Source organism: Vidua macroura, chromosome 14, assembly GCF_024509145.1.
Source record: "Vidua macroura isolate BioBank_ID:100142 chromosome 14, ASM2450914v1, whole genome shotgun sequence".
NCBI classification, from domain to species: domain Eukaryota; kingdom Metazoa; phylum Chordata; class Aves; order Passeriformes; family Viduidae; genus Vidua; species Vidua macroura.
Genome location: NC_071584.1, coordinates 12,458,581 through 12,477,728, shown reverse-complemented (window position 1 = coordinate 12,477,728; position 19,148 = coordinate 12,458,581). Strand labels below are relative to the sequence as shown.

Sequence of the window (19,148 nt, the reverse complement as noted above, 5' to 3'; positions counted from 1 at the left end):
AGTGTTTTCCTTCTTTGTTAAAGCACTCCAAAAATCTCCTAGAGCAGCTTCTTTGAACACACACAAAAAGTATTTTCAAGGCTTCCTACGACCACGAGTGCCTGCCCTCCAACCAACCCTTCACTGAAGGAGCAATAACTCCATCAGCACTCTCATGATGTTTTAAACTTAGATTTAGAAAAGTTCCTTAGCCTGACCAGCTGTGCTGATCAATCTTAAGTCATAAAAAATGACCCCAAACCAAAATCTATGCAGTTTATCCATGTACAGAGTCAATATTGACCAAAGACCTGTTTTTATTTCTTCCTGAATGAATGAGGGCTATCCATCCCTCTTCCCAGAAATGGTATCATCATCGCTGGCAACAGCATTTAATAGTAAACCAAATAGGGGAGTGGAATACAAAAGGGGTTCCTTCAAGACAAAGATTACAAAAACATATATACATACCAAACATAAAAGACAGGAACAATATTAAGATCAAAAGGAAACACAGGGAAAGAGAGATTATAGTATCCATTGCAGTACTTTGGGTGAAGAACCACAATCCACATTAACAGAATGAGAAGAGAGTTTGCTAAATACAGAAAGGCCTGTATTTTACACAGGGTTGGTAAGCTTGTGGTGAGATGACAACTGTACAAAACTCCAGGAATCAAAGCTGAGTAAATTCTTTTACATTACACTCAAAAGTTTCAGAGAAATACAAACATTTCTGTTCTTTGTAAGGAAATATATGCTTGCTAAAGCAGAGAAAAAGAAGTTACAACATAGGCATCGATTACCAAGCCACTCCTTGTTTCCTTATCAAGTGAAACTCCTACTCTTTCTGGTGTTAATCCAGAATAAATAGTATCTATAGATTCTGAGCCTTTCTGGGCAAATAAGTTTTCACCTTTATAAAAAAAAATCACAGTCTAGCTCCTAGTTATAATACTGTTTTCAAATTGCAAAAACTACATATTAAATTCAGGCCAAAACTGGAAGATTAAAGTCTTGCTTGAGCTGATCTGAAACCAATTTTCTTTGGTTTGCAGTTAATCCTATCAATAGATAATATTTTCCTTTAAAAATTCCAACCAACTTTCCAGCTAAAAACAGTCTATCAGCCTTCAGATTTTGCACTGACTGTAAACAAAAACTACATAAACGTGCAATTCTGCAAGAACTGGAAGGACCAGTAAGTGCCACTCTCTCTTAAGCCACCAACAGAATTTCACAAAGCTTATTTTTCAAATGTCTGCATCCTTCAAAGTCAATAGGAAAACTTTTGTGAGTTTGAGTGAATGCAAGGCCAGGCCCTGAGAGAATAATCCTGCTCCAGCTGCACATCCTCAGACTGATGTTGAGTTAATGGTTAAAGACTGATGAGACCAGAAGGAAAGCAGATGCCCCTTTTATGACTAACATTACATGCCATTGACTAAATATACAACCTTATGAACATGGAGAGTGGCATTTCTTGAAAAGAAGATGCCATTTTCTAAGGAGCAAGTTCTCACCCCAACACACTCTTTAAGAGAGACAATTGGCTGAGGAATCTCACGAAAAAAAAAAATCACTATTTGCCATAATTAAAGAAAGAAGGATTTTTTTAGTAGAATGTTTAATTTACCCAGATTTCTAAAGGTACAACTAAAAGCAGACATGTGCTACAGTGTGGTGGTTTTCCAGTGCATGGGAGAGAACAGGTGTGCAGCTCTGAGCATTCCAGTGGGTATCTGTGAGCAAAGCACAAGAACAACAGCACTGAGACTTCCCACAAAAGCCAGAACCACTCCAACTCACAACGTGCTTAGATCTTACAGCTATCACAAAACAGATCATGAACAATCTGAAGCAGAGTCAGGCTGCCCATGGTAGAGCTCTAGAGAAAGAAGTGTAATTACATCAATGTCCACGACTCACAGTGTGTCAGTGCCCAGCATTGTGAATATTTTAAAGCATACGTTCATTTCTTAGCTCAAAGCCAAACCGTACAAAATGCTGTACAGTCTTTTTAAAAGAACAAGTTTCTTTAAAAGAAACTTCAAAGACATATTTTGCTAGAGAAATGTTTCAATAGCCTGAAGCATGTCTTTTTAGAACATCACCATCAGATGTGTAAGCATATAAAAATGAATCAAATTTTCCTAGTGTTTGGTAGTAGGAAATGCTCAGCTTCCTAATACATCAGATTAAACCCACAAAGACATTTCTTCATTATGTCTTTATGTACAACAGTCTGATCAAAAGTTTTAAGGCTCTTATTTCTCAAAAGAAAAAAAATGGTCACAGTAAAGAAGGGATTAAATGGAGTTAACACAGCTATTGGCAATGCAAAGAAGGATGGTCATGTCATTTGCTATTGTACGATCTGGGGCATTTCACTCCATGCTTTGGCTTTCTTCTTGGCCAGGGACAGCCAGGGCGGTTCAGCAGGACTGCAGGGTGTCATTGGCAGGTTAGAGGAGTGCCTTGCTTCCTTTTCAACAGCAGGAACCACAGATGCTTCCTGAGAAATTGGTCCAACTTTACCTGCCCATGAGAGAATACACATCACTCATCAGAAGTCTGTTTTCTTCTCTCAAAAGAAACTGTTTTACAGCCCAAAATGCTTGTGACTCACCAATAAGACAAAGGAATTATTAATTGGCTATTGCTGGCACTCTCTGTTCCAGCTACAGCAATGGTGAGAACCAGCTATTGCAACAGGAAAATTGATACTAAACAGTGAGTAATGTGCCCATAAAAAAATTGGCTCCTCAGTCCAAATAGCAAGTGTCTAAACCCGGATAAATGAAGGACTTTTTCAAAATTCTTCAAGCATGTGAAGACTATAGCTCCAGTTATTTGTCTAATTCAGATTCTTGGTTAATTAATCTCTTAAATTTTCAAACTTTTGATTTCTATTAAACTGCACAGCAAGGAGTTCCACGGGCTAATTATTCTCTGTGAGAGCAAGAAAATCTTGGAGTAAGATTTCTGAGTATGCAGGAAAACAGAAACAAAATAGCTGCAGGATAAAGATTACCCGAGGCTTGCTGTGGAGTTAAAAGTTTATGTTTTCCAATACTAAGAAGACTTAAAGATTTTTTTTAGTCTTCACTGCCAACACAAATATTGCTCCAGCAATATTATTAAATACCAGGCAGGAATCAAACCACTGCTTTATGTACTTTGACTTGTAAGCTGTGATGGTAGGATATTGATGGCACTAGGTGTTCCTCTTGGTGCAGCCTAACAGACGCCTGTCATAGTCACAAAGGATGTAGGAACACAGACAATGCTTCTTTGATGGCTTTGAGTTCCTATTTAGCAAAGGCCTGCTCCATTCACCTTGTCTGAAATTTTTCAAAATTAATGTCTAAGCCACGTTAAGTAAAAGAAGCTTGATCTTGCTTGCACTGAAATCAATGGAAAATGTCCATCAGCTCCATTAGTCATGCTCCATGAGTAGTTCCCTACTTTCACTCAGGAGGTCTCTGGTCTTTTCTGGCTGGTTGGTAGTTCTTGCAGGAGGCAAACTATACTTAGGATTACTGAAGGTAGGATACTGTCCATTAAACAGGCTGCAGCTCTACATACACAAGAAATTTTCAGAAGTCTCTAAGACAAGGTAGGAATTCAAGTGTTACTGAAATTTTGATTTTGAAAATAATTTCCCCATTTTGGGAGAGAACCTTCTTTATAATAAGCACAACAATCCAAATAAATAACTCCTCTGGATATTAACTCTACATCCTTTCCACCACCAGCACTTTCAAGTAGACAAAGTCCTGGTTGGACTAATGGGAACCAAATCAGAGAACTTGTAATTCTGCTGTAAGCACCACAAAGACTGCAAGTTCTAGTAAAAACATAGCAGAGCAATTTGTGAAGTTCTGAATTTTGACCAAAGACTGCTGGGCTTCCAAGGTTAGGATGATGCAATATACAGAAATCCAGTCAGCCTTTCAAAGGAAGACCTCTGGCCTGTTTATGTTTCAGCTCTCGCTTTGCACCTAAAACCATAAGACAAGGCAGGCCTGTAGCAGAATCCTTTTTAAAAGGTGTGGTATTTCAATCACATACACACACACAAAATTAGCTGCAACCAACATCAGAGTTCCTGTGTTGGTGCAAACACCCTGAGCCAGTCACCTACTGTGGTAAGGGAGAAAGCTTCTGTAGATTCGAAATGGTTGACAGCTCTAGCAATAACTACTACAGGGAGCAGCACAGAGGTACTGCCAAATATCTCTAGTACAACAACTCTGGGAGCTGCTGGATTACAGATGCTGGATTAAAGAAAGGGGCCAGGGGCATGGGCTCTTTCCAGACAGCATCTCTTACTCTGTCAGCTACAGGGATCTGCAATGGAACAGCCACAGCTCTGGCACAGTGGTGCATTTCTTACCTACTTAGGCAGTACCTGCAATCAGTGGCTTCCAGCTAGCACAGTGTGCTTTTACAGCTGAAGGACTGGCTTCTCTGTATCTAGCTGGAGCGTGTCACTGAGGTTTGGCACCACACTGAGTAAGCAGGGGGGGAGAAGCTGCAGCCCAGCAGAAGCCTTGGAAGAGGTAATGTGAGTCACCAAGTGAGTCACGCTCTTCCCCTGCATCTTTAATATAAAGAAACATAGCTAAGTGTTCAGGAGAGGGGCCATCCAGCCTCTGTGCTCACCTGAGGGTGAAACTGACTCTACATAAATGATTCTTGATACATGTTTATCTATCCAACACATCCGGCCATGGAAACTGCACACTCTCCATATGCAAGCCACGCTCTTCTGCACCTCTCTGCTCTTAGTGTGCTCTTATTGTTAGAAAGTATTTCCTAACATCCAAGGTAAACATCCCCTGGTGCATTTTAAGTTCATGCTGGCCATAAAGAGTGCAAAGTCTTGTCCTCTGCAGAAAATTTAGTTGTCTTTTCTAGACTAAACAACTCCACTCCTATCAGCATTTCCTGGCTGACTGGATATCTAGAAGACCTGACCTTTTTTGCTTCTCTCTTCTGGACACTCTCCAACTTCAACTGCTATTCTTTAATACTGATCTTGGCCAGTAATAAATCACCAGACTGTTTATATGCCATTTCATGAACTGGCAGTGGAGATAAGAGTTCCTCACTTGCTTTCTCTGCTGAGCAAACAAGCCATTATGTTGACTTACACAAAAAACATGGTCTGAATAGGCCTTATATAAAGTGTGCTGATTATAAAAATGGTGTCTCTCTTCCCCCATCCCCTGCCACCCACACCACTCACTGGTGCAAACTGTAGCCACTATGTAAAGAAAAAGAATACCTGCTGCTGCAGACACACCGGCCTTGGTTTGTGTTTTCTTGTCCTGAGAGCTGGAAGGCATGTTCTTCTTCAGAGGGTCCTCACTAGCACACACCTCTGGCTGCAGCATGAGGAGAGAAGAAAAGAATGCAACTGACTGCCAGCCATGGGCACTCATAAAGCTCACCCTGGCACCTCTCACACCTGCCTGTGGAAACGCAGCAAAACCCAGGCAAGGATGGTTGGGAATATCCTGTAGGAGGGAGGGAGAAGGCAGTGAGGAAGACAATGCAGCTCAAAGCAGCTACATAAATATGCTCTGGGCAATAAGAAAGCTCTGAAAAGGTTCAGGTTTGAGTGCAGAGGAACATATAGGAAAATCCAGCTGTGAAACTAATCCCTGTGACAGTGCAGTCACAGGCATTTGCATCCTTGCATCACTTGTCTGTCTCGGTGCTTTAGAGGCCAGGCCTGCAAAGCTCTCTTTGAGTGGTGCTCACAACACACCTCCCATGAAGAATATTGAGCAGTTTGCAGAAGTACCCAGGTGACCTGGGGCAGGATTCACACCCATGCAACATTACTTGGTACTCTACCTCCCCTTGATCCACTTTGGTCAAAGCTTTGTCTTCATCTTTATGTTCTTTGGCAAGAGGATGGTCCTGGAACCCCTTTTGTTTCAGCTTTGCCATGGAGACCCAAGCTGGTTCAGAGGAAGCAGTTTCCAAATATGGAGAGACTTTTTCTACAAAAGAAGCATTTTTGAAGTAAAGAAGGGATTTAGGTCAAGTCAGCCTAAAGCTAGTGCTTCACATTTTAAATCCTTCAGCATCTGTAATAGCCTTTGAACATGGTGGAGATAAAATTACCTTCCCTGATGATTTTGTCCTTGGCAATAACTGTTTTTTTCTGTTTATTCTCCAGTTTTTGACTCAACTGTGCTTCTGTCTAATGGCAGATGTCCCACTGAGATCACTGCGAACTGGATTTTGCCTTTGAAACAACATCCTTCCATTGCAGATTAAATGGGTACTACAGTAATGATTTTTTCATGTAGGCAGTAAAATACAAGCTTCCTTGTCACTTTTAAAATATTTTAAATTAAATAATTGTTAAAAAAAAAATCTCACCTAATGCAACTCCTAATTATGGTTTGAGCAGCTGCAGTCTGAATTTTTAACTAAAACTGCAGCAAGTTTTAAAAAGCTATGTTAAAACTCCAACTATATGCACAAATACCTCATACCAGAAATGTTCCAGAGGCATTAAGCGTTTATTCTGTTGTTCTTCCTGCTGGAACACACCCTTCATTAAGATAAGCCAAGAATTCTCTTGACTGGCCAAATCATCAAGCCAATTAAATTATAGTGGTGATGAACTCAAGGCTGAATTTGGTTCTTAGCCAAGAGGATTTTAAATTTTTTTTTTTTTGTGCTGCTCTGCCAAGGCTCTTTACATGACCATTGTTTTCTATAATGTTTGTATAAATACAGCATAAATACCTGAAGGTTTATAACCATTTTGTTTCTTTGCCACTTCTTCTGATCTTGCCTTGGCAGGATTTTTGTCTTCTAGGTGATCTGGTTTTTTAACAACTGATTTTGTGTTGACAGGAAGGCTTAGAGGTGACTTCCCAGTGCCCATCAATTTCTGATCCTCCTTGACTGAAGCAGAAGAAGCAACTGGAGCAGCTGAGGGGATCAGCTTTGGAGGCTCTACACGGCTTTCGTTCTGGTATTTTAGTAAAGATGATGTTCTTCTTAGTCTGACCCCAAATGGGCTCTCAAAGTTTTGTGTTTCATGGTCAGCCCACTCCATAAAAGAATTCAAATGCAGATCTCTGTCCTTACAATCTCGATCCAATCTATCTGAGTTGGCTTTTGCTGATTCCTGCATAACTGCATCAAAACGCGTGTGTTCTTTTGTCATTCCTTCAAAGAACTCCGGTCTTATAGGGGATGTTGGAGAACTTCTGGAATAGGAATCTTCCTTTGAATTTGAACCCCCTGAGAGAGACCTTTGCCATGCTGGTGCAATGGTAAATCTGACTGGTTTAGCAGAAGCAGTCTTCAGTGGACTTTTTACATTTTCATCTGATGATTGACTGCCTTCTGCTGTTTTTCTGTGAGAAGCTGTAGTGCTTACCTGATACTCCTTACTGTCAGCATCAGAAGATATATTACTCTTCAAGCCAGCCAAACTTGAAGAGGCAAGACACCCAATGGAAAGTTTTTCAGAAATGCATGATGTGTTGGCCTGTTGACTGCCTTGGTTACCCTTTGAAACAGGAGCAATTTCTGCTTTAAAACATACTTCCAATTTACTGCAAGGTACCACACTAACTGCTTCTGACACAGATGCAGCAGAGTCTATTTTTTTTCCTACACTGTCCTTGGATAACTGAAATTCCATAACTTCACAAGTTTCTTTGTTATTTTTTGCTACTGAACTCTTTTCAGACCTCAAATCAGCCACTGTCTTGAAGTCAGTACAAGACTCTGAGTCAGCCACTGCAGCTTGTGGAGTACTCAGTGCAGTATCTGAGACAGCAAGGTTGGAATGATTCCCAGTGGTACCAAAGCAGAGCTCTTCTTTGCCACTAAACAGTGGATCCCTCTTTTCCTGGGCTTTAATTCTTGGATCCACAGAATTTACTGAGGAACTTTGTGCAACATCTGCCAATACATCCATGCCCACTGTTTCCACAGCACTGCTAAACAAGTCAGCTGCTGGTATGTCTGGAGACACAACAGCTTCTCCTTCAAGTTGCTGCAATTCTGCAAGTTCAGGTACTTCAGCACTGGTACTTTGAGGATGTACTTTTGATTCTTTAGCAGACCCATCTGCAGAGTACAACACTCTTGCACTGTGCTGTTCTTGCAGGTTCACTGGAGAAGGCTCAGGCCTCAGGAGAAGTGTGGCTCCTTTATAGTGATGGCCCCCACCAGGAAGGCACCCATCCTCTTGCAGCAAAGCACAGGGCTCTTCTACCACAAGCGTGGAATCACAAGAGTCAGGGGCAGCATCAGTGGGAGTTTTTACACCTAGTGTCTCCTTAAAACCACCTCCCTTTGCAGAGTGTCCCACATGGGCTGATAATCCTGTATTAAACAGAGAAAAAGAGTGTGCACTTAAAGGTTGCAATTCAGACACCATCTGTATGCATTCCAGATAGTGCAGTCCTTTAACAGGAATGCCCCATGTCTGGGCACTGCTGACTCATAAATAAGCTTGTTCAGAGCCTATTTAGAAATGGGCTGTCCAAGTGAGGGACTAATAAAGTTTGAGTTTGAGCATACCTAATCCAGGGAGTGACTGAAAGTTGCTGTCTGTTTCAGGTGTACACATTAGTTGCTGTTTAGATGTGTCCTGTGCATACCCTTAGCTCTAAGACTACTAGCCAGATTTCCCTAGGCACCTCTGCATGTGAGTGCCTAGAAAAGCCATCTACAATGACTGGGAAAATTCCCTCTGGGTGAGTGGCAAAGGAAGATCCAGTAAATAGAAGCCAGTCAAAGTCACCTGACACACACAACATATAATGCTGAGGTTAAGGTTTTTCTGAGTGTCAAGGAACTCAGTTTCACACACTGAAGTCCAGCCAGCTGTGTAGGACAGGTGTTTCTGAACATGGTGCTTTCAGCTCATGTTTTTTTTTTTTAGTGCTGCCCTCAAAGCTCAGCATCAGTTTGTTGAGTGTACTTGACTTTTTCCATCACAACAATTCAGCAGCCAGGATTGGTTTTATGTTATAGGACCAAAAGATGCCTAGTTTGGAAGGACTAACAATTCAAACAGGTCCTGTCAGTGTTATGCAGAAGAGTTCAAGCACCCAAAGCAGCAATATCTATGTCTTCATTACCTTCCCAATCACTTTTTTGTTTGTCACTCTCAAGTAATTCTGTTGAATTTCCCTTCCTTTCTGGAGTTGCAGGAAGACATGTTTCATTTTCCAGCTGCTCCACCTAAAGAAGTGAAGATGCTTTAATTAGAGAATCATGCACAAAAATTGTAGTTTATACACATGCATTTCTATGAATACTCAAACCATAGAAACAAAACCTCCATCCTGTAATTTACCAACACTGTGAGTAATGTACTATTCCAGTTAAGAGCTAGATTTGTAAAAATAGACTTAGGCCTCTTTAAAACTGACATGTAGCTTTTCAAACACCAGAAGTGTTTTTACAAATGAAGCATAACCCACAATTTTTGGCTAAACAATGAAAACCAAAAATTGCTTTTTTTTTTTCAGTTTCCATGATATTTAAATTTTCAGAGTCTTTTTTGTTTGGTTGGTTGATTGGTTGGTTGGTTGGTTGGTTGGTGCAAAAGAGGTGTTTTCCTTTCTTCCAGTGGAAGAAGTAAGGGAAGAAGTATGGGGACCCTGGGATATGGGAGCAGAACTGAAGTGCTTTGCCTAGTCCAGTGTTTTGTGTAACTTTATAGGTTCATACTGTGTCACGTGGATAGGAAAGAAAAAAGAAACTAAAATACTTAAAATAATAATCAAAAACTCACACTCATTTCCTTCTGCTCAGTGATTCTTTTGCAGAAGACACCCACCTGGAGGGGCAGCTGATGCTTGTTGGTAAAGCCTTTCTGTTTCCGAGGGTTGATGGCAATCCTGTGCCTGGCTGCTGAGGTGTCCAGGCAGCCAAGGGGGCTGGCAGGGATGGTAAAATCAACAGGAAGGAAGCTGCTGCCTCGTGAGATGGGGGTCCCCTGAGGGGCAGAGGATAAAGGACTGATGGGTCTGGAGGAAGCTCCAGAAGGTATCTGTAAAACAGAAATACAATGCTGTATATATTTTGCTTTACTTCCCCGTGTCTCTGGAACATTTCCTTTGCTAGCTCATTCCATTTCAGAAGCTTGAAATGGCTGTGGTTTTGGACATAAATCCTCATTTTAAAATGCATGCCTAAAGTCATCTCAGCAGAGAGATTACTCGATTCTGTGTGTTCAACTGTATGTAACACAGAAGGAGAAATACCTGCCTCTGCCACAGGGAGAGCCTCCGCTGGTCCCCAGCCCAGCTCTTACCTGCAGAGCCCTTTGCAGTTTATGCACACACCAGCAGGAGACACTGCTGCCGTTTGTACAGCTGCCTTTTCATGCCAGTAACGTGACCCACTGCAGAAATACATTATTTAAAACCACAGAAGTAGCACGGATGCTTGCTCCTCATTATCTCTAAGAAAGCTGCCATAGCCACTTTTCTCGTTCAATATCAACTTTCAAGAAAATCAAATGCTTCTCAGTATATCAGAAGCATCTTCCAGGCAGTGATGTGGATTTCATCCTCACAGCAATGCTGCTCTGGGGAACTGAACAGCAGTAACCTAGGATTGTGCCATCAAAATAAAGGGTTTACAGAAATGTTTGTACAAAAGCCCCCTAAACGTGAAGTTTGAGTGGTTTTGCTACTGTTTTGAAATGCAGACCAAACTTCCTGCAACACTTGCAAAATGTCACAGACATGCCAAAGAAGCTTCATTCATAAAGCTGGGTGACACACAGCCATTGCACTGGCATTTGCAGTTTAGTTTTGTTTAAGCTCAGGATATAACACAGCATTTCAAACACGTATGCTGATGGAGTTTTAAAGATCATGAAAACATCTTCACATCTCATCTACAAAAACTGTCAAGGCACATCAGAAAACAAGACCTTTGCAAATTTTTCCAATGTGGTCAAGGACTGTGCTGTTCTGAGAGCAGAATCTGCTGCTTCTCATGGTCATTTATCACCCAAAGAAAATTGCAAATTAAAACACACCCTTTCCTGTGGAATACCTGCCATCAGGAAAGGCTGGTCCTGCAATCATTTCCCATGATAAGAGAGATGTAGGGCATTGCTCACAAGCCACTGCTGATGGCAAGGTGTGATTATTTGGAATGGGGACCCTGGGATATGGGAGCAGAACTGAAGTGCTTTGCCTGGTCCAATGTTTTGTGTAACTTTATAGATTCATACCATGTCACAGAGCAGCCTCTGTGCTGTTCACACAACTCACTTACCAGTAGATTTCTGCCTGTCTTTATTTCTTATTGAAAACCCTGAGACGTACATTTTAAGTATCGTTTGTCTCACTCTGGACTCTTAAAGAATTGTTTCCTAGGATACACTGTACCCAGAATAAATTTTAAAAAATAAAATTACTGTACTGGCTCAATACAGACTCCACATATGCCATCTCAGGGAAATTTATTAGCAGGAAAAGGAGCTGTTTACCTGTTCATCTTCACTGTCTGTCCCTCCTAAACTCAAAGAGCTATGACGCTGAACAGGGTTGGAGGACTGTGGGATAAAATGAGGAAGAGGGTAAGTCAAGGGAAGTATCACACTGAATTATCTTGAGCTGGATATCCAGTGCTAATTATGAGAAAACACAAGAGGAAAAATATAGGAAGGGTCACTGGGTTCCTGCCTTACACAGTGGGTTTGATTTCTTCATTGGCATCAAGCATGAAGCAGGGGAGATTTCTCCTGCACTGAGATACACCAGGAAGGCTGACCACAGGAGGCAGTACATTTTATAAAGTTATTTCAGGTTATTGTTTTAAAACAATCAGATTTACAAATTCTCACAAGTTCACTCAAGTCTAAAATCATGCATTTGCTAATGATAGAGGTCAGAGTCCTGGTCTAGATTAAAGCATGGAAAATTGCACACAGAAAGGGTATTTGTAGAGTAAATTTCTAGGTATACCTCAGAGTGAAAAGTCCACAATCCATCTAGGTAATTTCTTCTGGTTCTAACTGATCTGTACCATCATGTACAAACAAACAAAATGGTCTCCCCCTTCTCTAGGCAGATGTTATCTTTTCTGTATGGATGGTCACTAAGGTGAGATGACAATTATACCTTGTTTGCCGAATCTGTCAGAACTTCATGAAGGGTTGAAATTTCAGGAGGGCTTCTAGGTAAGCCATCATCTTCAGAAACAGCACCTGCATCTTCCATTTTTTTCCCAGTTATAACAAGAGGAGGTGATCCAAGTTTGACATTCTGCTGCAGCTGAAGCTGTAGTTGAAATATAAAATATAAACTTTCAGTGGTACAATTTAAAGAAGATGTTCTGGACATTGTAACCCAGATGCTTCTATTAGATATGCAGAATCTTTTAGTTAGCAGAAAAACTTGAAGTAACAGACCATTCATAGAAAAGAGCCATGAATAAAATTTTATCCAGCTACATTCATCAAGGACCCATCATTAAAACTGGCATTGGTATAAAACTAAAATTAAAATCAGTTTTATTCAGTAATTTCACAAAAAAAGACAGGAATTTCATGATTCCAGAAAAATTACTACAGTTTAACTTCATTTAAATTAAAAACTTTCAAAATTCTAGATTTGATTCTTTAGTCACACAAATTTAGGTATTTAGTCACACAAAGTATTGCCAGTCAGCATTCCCAATCCCAGGTTTATGTAGTCACCTTTCCCTCACAAAGCTCTTCCAAATTTGAGAGCTTGTTACAGCCCTCTCCCACACAAGTAGCTGAGTCACGATTTTTATACAATTCCAAATTAATTTCATTTCTGGTCCACCCTAATGAATTGCTTGTTAATTTCCCCCACCATCACATCCTGGTCATGTCTACAGCAAGAGTGGTAACAGCAGCCAGGAACAACTTTGTTTGTAAAAGAGTGTGGGGATTCTTTTCCAGGATTGCACAAAAGAATGCTCTGGCAGGCCCTGACCCTAGAAAAATACAACAAAGTCTGCAAACTCACAAGCAGCCAGATGTTCCCTCAAACTAAAAATGTTCAGATCTCAGGAAACACCATTACTAAAATTCTTGGCTTAAGTCTGTCAGCTGTGACAAAGCTGGAATAGAAACAAGGTCTGAACACAAACTTTGTCCTTCAATTGAAAACATCTCAACAGAATATTCCCAAGATAAACATGCAGACTTAATTTTTCTGTTTCTTTGCTTATTAAACCATATTGGGAAATGTTAAGCCTAGTTTTGTGCTTCCCTGCAATCTGTGCAGTCATTTACACCTCTGTAAAATAGACCCAAAAAGCTGCAATTCTTATTCAGCAAGATTCATTTGCAATGTAATTCCTAGAGATCTAGCTGCCACACGGGGTACACAATGTCTAGAACACCACCCCCAGTTCAAACAGCTTTCTTCTGCAATTTATGGGCAATATATTGCAATACTGTGATATATGGGCAACACGAGGCATACAACATAAGTGTGCACTTAATGGGAAGGAAGAGACAGAAAGTCAGTTTTGCTTTGGTCTCTTTTCACAACTTCCTGTCTTAGATTTATTAAATTTATTCCATGCAGACGGCAAACTGGTGTGGGGGAAACTGAATTTGCATTCCGTCTTCTACCGGTAGAAGTTAATTTGCATTGCTAAGAAAGTAATTGCTTTTATTAGTGCTTGGCTTTTATTCTGACAAGAGTCAAACTCACAGAAAAAGCCTGTCTGTCAGAGCTACAAAAATAGTGCTGGCAGTATTACATTACTGTGCAGGATGATGGATGGGGAGAGGCCACAGTGAACTGCAAACAGCATGAAAAGAGCTTTTCCCCCTAACAATGTTCTGTAATACACAAACATGTTTTCTTCTGCTACTCCTTTAGTTATACAAAAAAACAGCTTTGCCTATTTTGCAGTCCTAGAGAGAAACAAGTCCCCCTGTGCATCTTCTATTACTTAACATGTGACTCAATTGTCTTTTGCAACATGAAGCTCACGCTGAGCAAAGGAGGAATTTCAATGACCTTTGGCTCCTTTATCAACCATTTGTATTCAGTCTCTGGAAAAACCTTAAACTTTTATCTGAGTGTTCCAAGCTGGGCAGTTAGTGAAATGCAATTAATATAATCAACAGTTCATAAGGGAGCTGTCAAGGAGGGTTCAGTATTGCCTTGGAAGAAGGAAATGACCCAGCAGAATACAGTATTTTTTGCTGGCAGAATCAAAAGAATAATTATATGAATAAAGCTGTCAGAGCATCCTGACATATCCATCATCCCACACACTTACACAGCCACTGGCACTACCATGTATAGTGAAAACATCTGAGCCAGAACTACCAAAAAGAGTAACACAAATAATATTTAAATAATAACAGTGTAAGGGACACACTACAGTATAAATAAATGGCCTTAACCCAAAAGCAGTAGCTATGAAGTAAAGAACATAAATCCAATTGGAAGAGGACACACTTAATAAGGAAAGTTTCCAAGAGTTCATGAACTGGATTCACATCATTCACTATGAGACCTGAGCAAGGCTGAAAGCTCCAGGACTGCTCAAAAATTCGGCTTCCAAGAAGCAGAATAGATCCAAAAGTAGCAAATTTGGCTTTAGACGCTTCAGTCAGCAAAATCCTAAGGCACACAGCAAAAGGAATCAAGCAACAGACTTTCCTGGGAGACAGCTGACAAAAAGCAGCACTACTGATAAGGGGACAATGTTCTCACCTGCAAAGTTTTCACTCTTCCAGGTATGTTTTCCTGAGACAAGACGTCACCTGTCACATTTCCTGGTGCAGACTCAAAAATAAAGACACTGTCGTGGGACAAGGCTTTGTTTCCCATGCTACCCTTGGGCCTGGAGGGGAAGGAAGAATGAGTGGTCAGTGCACTGGGTACATTCCCCACACCACCAGGGCAGGAGGATGATAAAGAGGCCAGAGTGGGATGCATCATGCTTAACTTCAGATTCGTGCATGTTTAAGACAGTCACTGTTTGCTTCCTTTATACTCAGAAGAGAGGAGAAACACATTTGATCAAAGGCAGGTGTCCCTTTGCAATGCACTCAGGCTCTGCACTGAACAGACAGGTCAGTTTGCTGACTAGAGAGGGAGTCCCATGTTAGGAGTTAGGTGGATGCAAACCACCCTAAGAAAGGTCTACAGAGCAGAAAGGGACAACAGTGCCAGTGTGCCTAGCATGAGACATTCAGGCTACAGCTTCTGCAGCCTGGTGTGTGTCATACCTGCCAAAGATGATGGATTGTTTTTTCCCTTCTTGTAAATATGGGCAGAAAATTTAACTTTGATATGTTAACAAACTTGACTCAAATCCTCTCATGTCCAGCAGTAAAACCAGTTGCATTCACCCATATCCTAGATATGACCAGATCCCAAGTGTATTAAAAATGTAGATGGGACAAGTGCCCATGGCTACAGTTACAGACCTATCAATGGCCAGGTTAAAGTGCCTGGGTAAGACATTCCTGCTCTGTTTCTGTGCTCATGGGGTGTTCAGCCCAGTGAAGCAATGATGAGTTTCCACAGCAGCTGTTAACTGAGTTGTAATTAACTGAGATTGATTGGGCTTGGGCTATTAAGTTATGCAGAGCAAATTTTGCACTTGAGTGGCACAACAAGGAAGGCTCCAAATAATTTATTAATCAAGTTCCACCAGCATAGGCAGGTACTATTTGTACATTACTTTGTCCAAAAGCAACAAGGATAGCCTCTACCAGGATTTCATCCTAGTCTTGAATTGGAAAGCATCATAGAATACTCTCTCATTGTTGGCCATGAGACTATTAACAAATACAAATTACAAGGATTCCTTGGCTCAGATGCTGCACAGGCAATGCTTTGCCTCTGAAAGTTTGACTCTGGGGAACAGAGGATGATTAGGAACACAACTCTGACAAGAGAAACTCAGTATGTCAAAGCTGTACTGCAAGGAAATCAGATAGAAGAGGTCTCTGCTATTTGCCTAACCATAGAGTCTCTCTTTATTTAGAAGAGAGCCAAGAAAGACTGTGAACATTCATTAAGTAAATACACTATGAAAAAAACAAAAAACCCAAACAAATGACTTTTTCCTCCTGCATTCCCCTTCTTTACATCTCCAGAGACACCTCCTCTAGCTGCTGGACTAACCCTTCTGTTGCCCCAAAGGTGTAGTCAGTCAGTCTACAGGTACACACAGCCTCACAGCAGGGCAAAATAAATTTGCTCTAAGTTTATGTTGTGTCAAAGGCAATCAGAGCTGTTTCTCTCATAGCACAGGTCAGAGTTTTTGCTTCCTCCCCTTATATATCATGGTTCATGTCTGTGTTAATCTACAGGACAGCAGCTCAACACACAAGCAAGGCACTTGCCTTATTTCATCATGAATGAAGCTATCCCATCCTTTTGTGTTTGATTTTATAGTCCTTTTCAGCATGAGAGGTACTCCATATAGGCAAGACATAATTTTACTGCATTAAGAAAAACAGTCATGCAGCTTTTATTTACTGCAATATATGTTCACTATTAGTTGGCATATTTTATTTATTTCAAAGAATGCATGTGCATTAGGATGTATTTGCCTTTCCATCTGGGGAATTCTTTACCCATAAGGGCTGAGGTCTCCTTGTTCTTGAGACTGCCAGTACAAGATCTCTGTCTTTTTTTCCTCTCTCTGTATATGTATCAGATGTGTTGGCAAGAGAATGACTGTATTTTCTTCTGGCAGTCATCAAAAAAGCATAGGATTAAATATAGAATTAACTGCAGCTTTAGTATAGATCAGTCTCTTATGTGCAAATCTACATTCAACTGTAATTCCAGGCATATATTCCATATATATGTATTTGTAAATATTATATAGGTACATGTAATTCCATATATATGTATATGTATATTTCTGCTGAAGCTAAAGATGCACTAACTAAAGCCCAGATGTTTCAGCCATTGCCTGTCCACACTGATTTCCCTATACAAATGCTCAATTCATTCATGTGTATTGACATTCAAGCTGCCCACCAAACCAGAGGAAATGATGGGACTCTATGGGCAGTAGTTGTGTAGTTTGATGGTCTAAAGATTATTAGTGAAGCAGTGTTTGCAGTGCAAGCTGACAGCTTGTATCCCACTGACTGAGAAAAGGACATCGTTTTGCACTAACACCATTCAGAGAGCTGAGAAATGTTCTTATGGGCTTGCAAACCCCACTTACAGGCACAGCCCTCCAGGGGTGGCTGACACAAAACCAGGGGCCTGCAGCTGTTATCTATGCCCAAAGGGCTAGGTAAGACAGTTGAAGAAGCAATCACACACTGATAATATACCAGAAATACTTTTCTCTTTACTGCAGCCATGACAGAGGGCATCACTGATGCTGAAAAACACCCACACAGCTTCACACGTCTTCTCTGTACTAGCAGTACTCAGTCATCATCCTCTTCTTGTAAAACTGCTGCTGATCAGACCCTCCTAGACAGATTTCAAACACTAAAAACAATCAAAGCAATCTGGGCTATCTGCAGTCTTAGACTAAGAGGTTGGATCACCCCTGCCCCGGCTGCCCTCCCCCTCCTTTCCAGGCTGACTCTTCAAGCACTAGCAAAGAAAGAGGAAATTCCTGGAATTCCTTCATCAGCATTAGGGCTTGTTTTGCACAAATTTGGACAGAGGCTGCTCCTAAGGGGCCAACTCATGCTTTCATCCTACTGCTGTGAGAGGTCCACTTTTATTTATTTTCCTTCCCTGCCAGCTTACCCAGCCTCCCTCGGTGAATGAAGTGCAGTAGTGTTGAGCACAGCGATGCTGACATCGCTGCTGGACTGGCAAGGTTTTAAATTACTCTCTCCCCTGGGAGGTGGAGGTTCTTTCCTTTTCTTCTTGGCAAAGAAGTTCTTGAAAGTCTGAAATTTGGATTTTTTCTTTCCTGCAACATGAAAAAAAAAAAAAAAAGAAAATTTATGAAAGTTGGTGGTATTGCTTAGCTTGGGTAATGTTATCTCTTAAATTCTGGAGGAAGCCTCAAAGCTAGAGCAGCCCATTCAGTTTCAGTCAGCTCCTTTGTAAATAATTCAGTGCTGGAGTCCAGTGAAAGGTGAAGCTTCAATTCTTACATTTGGTTCCTATAAAGCAACACTGGCATTAAGCTGACAATAGTGGCGCCTACCTAGGTTCCAGTCTCTGCAAAAAAAAGTATCTTATCTAGAGAATGTATCTATCTACAATTGAACAGTGATCATGCTTGGTGTATTTTCAATAAAAATTGCTGTCAATGTCTTTAGGTATTGATGTTCTTTACTTACTCCTTATTCTTTATTCAGTTCTCTAAGGAGACAACACCTGAAGGACATTCAACATTGGCAGAAAGAATGAAACTGGAAAAAGAATTAATCAACTCCAAAAACAAAATATCTGTTTCCACATTAAACAACTGTCCCAAGACTGTCCCAACTGTCCTTCTTTGTCCTCCAGAGACGAAGAAGCAAACTTAAATTAAGACATTGTCTTGCAGGACACAAAAGCCCCAAACAGAGCAGCCTCCTTAAGAACACAATTGGAAAACTGTTAATTTGGTTTCAGATTTTTCATAGTCCAAATGAAAATACAAAAAGAACAAAAAAAAAAAAAAAAAAAAGAAACACCATGAAACATCACTGATCTTTTATTTTTAATAAGATCTAAGATACTTGAACATTCTTATGTATATTTTCTTTCAGCACACAAGTCCTGCATTTTGTCCCTGACCCTTACACTGAGGGGTCACTTTGAGTGGTTTGGGCCAAACTATTGTACTAAGACCCTTGAGATTGACTTAAATACATACTCAGAGCAATAACATCATTGCATATCTGAGCCAACTTCATTGTTCAATTAATACTTTACAGCAGTTGGCATAATACATGCCCACAGCTGGAGGATTCCTTCATAAGCAAGGCATTATTTCAAGACAATTATTGTCTTCTCCCAGCAGTGATTTAGTTGGTGATGCTCTGTCTCAACGTGTGCCCTGTACGTGCAGGGATCTCTGCCAATGGGCCTTATCTGGGCTGGAACTGCCACCACACAGCTGCATCAGACAGTGGCCACTTTGAGAAATAAACAATGATACTGAGATCTACTCCCCCTGTCTCCTCCCTGCTCCTCAGCCCAGTGCCAGCACCACGTGTCAGGACA

General features: G+C 40.8%; 1 protein-coding gene across 4 annotated transcripts in view; it reads right to left on the bottom strand.

Moving 5' to 3' along the window:
- Positions 1-279: 279 nt before the first annotated feature.
- Positions 280-19,148, bottom strand: part of KIAA1210 (KIAA1210 ortholog) — a 57,523-nt gene continuing 38,654 nt past the window's right edge. For 3 of the 4 annotated variants that reach the window (XM_053990392.1, XM_053990393.1, XM_053990390.1), the window contains exons 3-12: positions 17,733-17,901; positions 14,709-14,838; positions 12,120-12,278; positions 11,486-11,551; positions 9,818-10,030; positions 9,114-9,216; positions 6,754-8,352; positions 5,848-5,996; positions 5,273-5,372; positions 280-2,517 (exon numbers count right to left, since the gene is read on the bottom strand). In XM_053990392.1, coding sequence (XP_053846367.1) covers positions 2,345-2,517; positions 5,273-5,372; positions 5,848-5,996; positions 6,754-8,352; positions 9,114-9,216; positions 9,818-10,030; positions 11,486-11,551; positions 12,120-12,278; positions 14,709-14,838; positions 17,733-17,901 — 2,861 coding nt within the window. In that variant the 3' untranslated portion in view covers positions 280-2,344. Of the gene's footprint in view, positions 2,518-5,272; positions 5,373-5,847; positions 5,997-6,120; positions 6,245-6,753; positions 8,353-9,113; positions 9,217-9,817; positions 10,031-11,485; positions 11,552-12,119; positions 12,279-14,708; positions 14,839-17,732; positions 17,902-19,148 lie in introns of those variants that run through there. The other variant, XM_053990394.1, reaches the window with a different exon arrangement.